This window comes from Microtus ochrogaster, linkage group LG1 (assembly GCF_000317375.1).
Source record: "Microtus ochrogaster isolate Prairie Vole_2 linkage group LG1, MicOch1.0, whole genome shotgun sequence".
In the NCBI taxonomy this organism is placed as follows: domain Eukaryota; kingdom Metazoa; phylum Chordata; class Mammalia; order Rodentia; family Cricetidae; genus Microtus; species Microtus ochrogaster.
This window is the reverse complement of record NC_022027.1, coordinates 57,738,417-57,740,227: the sequence shown is the minus strand read 5'-3', so window position 1 is coordinate 57,740,227 and position 1,811 is coordinate 57,738,417. Positions and strand designations below refer to the sequence as shown.

At 48.9% G+C, this 1,811-nt stretch overlaps 1 protein-coding gene across 1 annotated transcript in view; it reads right to left on the bottom strand.

The window, feature by feature from the left end:
* Pde6b (phosphodiesterase 6B) overlaps window positions 1-1,811 on the bottom strand; it is a 57,625-nt gene that overhangs the window by 6,301 nt on the left and 49,513 nt on the right. The window contains exons 13-14 of the mRNA XM_005359664.2: window positions 1,350-1,415; window positions 306-452 (exon numbers count right to left, since the gene is read on the bottom strand). Coding sequence (XP_005359721.1) covers window positions 306-452; window positions 1,350-1,415 — 213 coding nt within the window. The remainder of the gene's footprint in view (window positions 1-305; window positions 453-1,349; window positions 1,416-1,811) is intronic.

Below are 1,811 nucleotides of genomic sequence, written 5' to 3'. Positions count from 1 at the left end.
CCATCACTCCATCCATCCATCCATCCATCCATCACTCCATCCATCCATCCATCACTCCACCCATCCGTCCATCCATCCATCCATCCATCACTCCATCCATCCATCCATCCATCCATCACTCCATCCATCCAATCACTTATTCTAGGTACATTTGCTGTGTATATTTCACTGATTCTATGATAAGCATGTTTGCCCCAACACTGTCCGTGGAACCCACGGACCACCCCCCTCCACCACCCCATGCCTTTCACCTCTTCAGGGAGCTGTAACCCCTAGCCACCCCTCCACCTCCTCTTATCTCCCACCTCCTGGGGAATCTGGAACTTGCGGACTACACCCAGCTCATAGTACATCTGGATGCCACATTTGACTAGCTCCAGCTCAGTACACTCCAGATCGGAGAAGTGGAACTCATAGATGTCAAACTGGGTAGGCCCTGGGAGTTCTTCTTTCTGTAAGAGAGGTTATGGGCTGAGGGAAGCAAGCCTACCACACCCCCACTGGTTCTTAACCTTTCTTTTTCTCTGAGCCTTTGTCCAGGAAGACACTCAGGTATCTCTGCTGATGTCTGCCTTCCAGTTACTCAGATTTATAGCTAGATTACTCATATTGTCCCAACGCATCCTATTGCACTGTTTCCACCCGCAAGGTGACTGGGCTGTGAGTCACTTGCCTGATTTGGTAGCAGTGATGTTGGAAAAGCAAACATAAAAATATGTACACAAAAAGTTATAGAGGCACATACATAGATTCAGAGCTACCTATCTGGACACATGGGAACATATGTGCACACTCAAAGCACACAGACCCATTGGTACTCAGAACATGTTGGATGCTTCAATAAACTCCAAAACTATTCAGTAAAACAAACAGGTAAATCACACAGGTGACAGGAAAAGGTAGGTGTCCCATAACTGTTGAGTTGATGTGGGGATGTTCTCTGGGAGACACACAAACATGTGTCTGGATGTGCCTATACACACACATGCATGAATACACAAGTAAACACATGAACACAGCTATATCTAAACTAGGGGATATAGCCCATGTTACTCCTGTAGGGAGGCAGCACAGACGGACATTTGGCCCAGATTGTGCCTGCACGAGCTAAAACATGCATGGTTCTGGGAAACAGAGAGGAGGCAGGAAGGCAGACAGAGACATTCAGCAAGGCGGGTATCAAGCAGACTCCAGCTGGACACTCTCAGAGTCAATACTGTCACCTCTGTTGGAAAGTGTTGACATTCCTACACAGGTAGCACTAACGTCAAGAGAGGATGCTGTGTGTGCCAGCGCTCCCTCCTGCCACTCATGAGAGCGGCTTGTGTCCACTGGAAGCAGGTTCTCACCAAGATTTTCCCCAGCTCATCCTCCTCACAGTCGGCAGGCTCTTTCCCCAGGCGATCCCTTGTTGGCTAACAGAGAGTGACAGGTGAGTTGTGGGACTGAGTGATAGTGTCACTTCACCCTATATGCCAGAGTGATGGCATCACCCGTATCTCACGTGATAGGCTGACAATATCACTCGTACCCCAGACATGTGATAGGCTGACAATATCACCCGTATCCCATGTGATAGGCTGACAATATCACCCTCACCCCACGTGATAGGCTGACAATATCACCCGTACCCCACGTGATAGGCTGACAATATCACCCTCACCCCAGACATGCGATAGGCTGACAATATCACCCTCACCCGAGACATGTGATAGGCTGACAATATCACCTGTACCCCATGTGATAGGCTGACAATATCACCTTCACCCCAGACGTGATAGGCTGACAATATCACCCTCACCCCAGACATG